Raw genomic sequence first — 2947 nt, forward strand, 5'->3', positions numbered from 1 at the left:
GAAAAAAACGGGAAAGAAACTGCACCGTCTACTCGACCTGAACGCTTACAGAGGACTATACTGCAGTTAGATCGCCAAGGGTGACCAAGGAGTGTGCCTCTTCCTCCCGAAGACACAGTTGTAATTTCACAGTTTAAATATGCATTTGGCTACAATACCAGTGCTTTTAACTGCATGTTTCGGGCTGTACGGCTGTTCGCATGCTGTTAACGCGGGGTCCGGTCTGTTCAACTCCAATGCTATCAAAAACCTTTCCGGCGGTGCGCCGAATCCCAGCTACCCGGTCAGTGCAAGCCCGGACATCCTTATGTACGACAGCGGCAACAAGAATATTGGCGTGGACACCTTTCAGGTAAGCACCTCTGCACAGTTACTGTCGAAGTAGTTGGGAGATGGGGGTCCCTATTCATAACTAGCTCCACAAAATGTGAAGCATGACACAGGCTTAACAGTAACAGGAGTATCGCGTTTCATTCAACTTAGCAACTTGCTATTTTTTGCAGATGTATAACGGAACATTAGCTTTTTTACTTTCCAAAACATGCACCTATACATAAGGAGCATTACCTTAACAATACTTTTTTTTCTCCTTCTTAAGAGTTACAGCTGCTTGGATGATGAGGAATGTGCCGTTGATGAATACTGCCTCGGATCCCGAGGCGTCTGTCTCTCCTGCAAGAAACGCAGGAAGCGCTGCGTCCGGGACGCTATGTGCTGTCCTGGCAACCACTGCAGTAATGGTGAGCTCAAGTTTTAACATCCTGGAACAATTAGGGCAAGATTCTTCGAAACGCTGACATACCATAGTCTCTTAAAACGTCTTGATTCCCAGTTTTGTGGTGCACTTCAACAAACCTATTCGGGGGAGAGGAACGAGGGGCTTAGGTTTTAAGAGTTTCCAACGGGCATTTTGCCATCAAACTGTACCTTAATTTTAATTTGTGTATTTAACCCCTGTTTCTCCTTCAGGATTGTGTTTGCCTAATGATCCCGACACTACTTACCACGCTGTTGTCGATGACAGCATCCCCGACCGTCTGGTTGATGAAGATCAGTTCACGGTGGGACCTCATCCTAGACGAACCATCGTACCCACAGGACCTCAGTCGCTTAAAGGTATGGGTAACAACTACACTCACGAAAGCAAGACTGAACCGTAGACCTCTATGCAAGGAAATGTGGAAGCAAGCATGTTTTGTAACTGCACAAAGCTCAAACATACGGCCCCGAAGAGCTTAACATTTAACTTTGCTTTTTCAGGTCAGGAAGGCGAAGTGTGTCTGAGGTCTTCAGACTGCGCAGAAGGGCTTTGCTGCGCTCGTCACTTCTGGTCCAAGATCTGCAAGCCTGTGCTAAAAGAAGGACAAGTTTGCACCAAGCACCGAAGAAAAGGAACCCATGGTTTAGAGATATTTCAGCGCTGCGACTGTGCAGATGGCCTGGCCTGTAGAACCCAGCAGGGTGATCACAGCAGCAAAGCATCCAGACTTCACACCTGTCAGAGACACTGATCAGTCTCGCAGCGGATATCGGATGATCTATTTTTACCTATTCTAAGGACTGATTCTTTGGTCAAAGTGTTTCAAAGTGCTAAAGGAAGAGTTTACATTTAATACTCTGTTTTCTTTTTTTCCCCGAAATAGCAGAGTAGCATTGATCGTTTCTCTTTTACGGAACTTCAGCTTCACAATAATTGCAGTAAATTACTGTATTGTAAATATTCGGAGTGGCACTTACGCTGTAATTATTTTTATGTCAACAAGTATTTTAAGAAAAAAGGTGCTGCATGGTTATCCTAAACATTCTACTATATTGTAAATTTGTAAACAATGTAATATTGCTGTTTAGAATATGAATATAAATGCCTTTATTTTTATTTTAAATAAAATGTAAAGATATTTAAAACATTTTAAAAAAGTGTTTCATTAAAACATAATCAAAATTGGCTTATCCGTTCATGCACTTATGTCACATGAGAATCAAAAACCTAGTTAAAAGTGGGTAACACCAGTATTTACAACTTTTTGAATGGATCTTTGTGCTTTAGTTACAAAGTTGAATGTCAGAATGCAAAGGTTTTGACATCAACATTTACAATATCAAATTACAAACTAAGATATAAATACATTCGAGTGAGCTGTGTGCATTTTGAAAAAAAAACATGCATTTCAACAAGATACACTCTATACCATTGAGCTGTGGTGGATATAATGGAGATAATACTATAGTACACTGATACTTGCTTATGATTACATTGTATACAAAATGGGCGTGCAAGCTGGTTACAGTGAAATACTATCATGAGACTTCATTTAACAAAAAGCTTTTTTCTGATTAAAACTAAAATTAGTTGTGACTAACAAGACTTTACCCCATTTTACATGTTCCTGATGTACAACCGATTAAACATGGCACCTCAGTGAACACCATATGGCCATTTAGGCTATTTGTAGGAGTCTAAAACATCTCAGGTGAGAGTCCCACTTGCAAATTTCAGTCATGTTTCCTGAAATATCATTCCATCTACCCTTGAGAAACCATATGGTTCAACATATGGGAGCATAGCATTAAAATCTCAGATTTCTTCAACAGAGCCCATGATCCTGAATTTTGGAGTCAAAGGCTATTCTGTTGGCACAAAACAAAAATTTCCCACTGAAGAAATAAAGTGGCCACAGAAAACATATGGGATTACTTTGAAAACACACAGTGTAATGCAATGCTTCATAAGGGTTTATGATACTTTAAATTGGAATATAAATAAAAATCTAACATACTACAACTACTGACTATAGTAAAATATAATAAAAGTGTCAACATATGAGCAAGTAACATTTAACCTGATATAATTCTTGGATTTCCAAATATCTTATGTTTGGAGGGTTAAAAATGAAAATCCTCTCACCCTTAAATTAATGTTAAAAGTCATCACACTGAGTACTAAAAA

General features: G+C 39.6%; 1 protein-coding gene across 1 annotated transcript; it reads left to right on the top strand.

Annotated features, from left to right (window-relative positions):
- Positions 1–1899, top strand: dkk1b (dickkopf WNT signaling pathway inhibitor 1b). Its single transcript, XM_088917208.1, has 4 exons — positions 1–352; positions 599–740; positions 970–1116; positions 1261–1899. The coding sequence occupies exons 1-4, from the start codon at positions 140–142 to the stop codon at positions 1509–1511; spliced, it is 753 nt and encodes a 250-aa protein (XP_088773334.1). The 5' UTR covers positions 1–139; the 3' UTR covers positions 1512–1899.
- The last annotated feature ends 1048 nt before the right edge of the window (positions 1900–2947 follow it).

The sequence above is a fragment of the Atractosteus spatula genome, chromosome 5 (genome assembly GCF_055471065.1).
Source record: "Atractosteus spatula isolate fAtrSpa1 chromosome 5, fAtrSpa1.hap1, whole genome shotgun sequence".
Lineage (NCBI taxonomy): Eukaryota > Metazoa > Chordata > Actinopteri > Semionotiformes > Lepisosteidae > Atractosteus > Atractosteus spatula.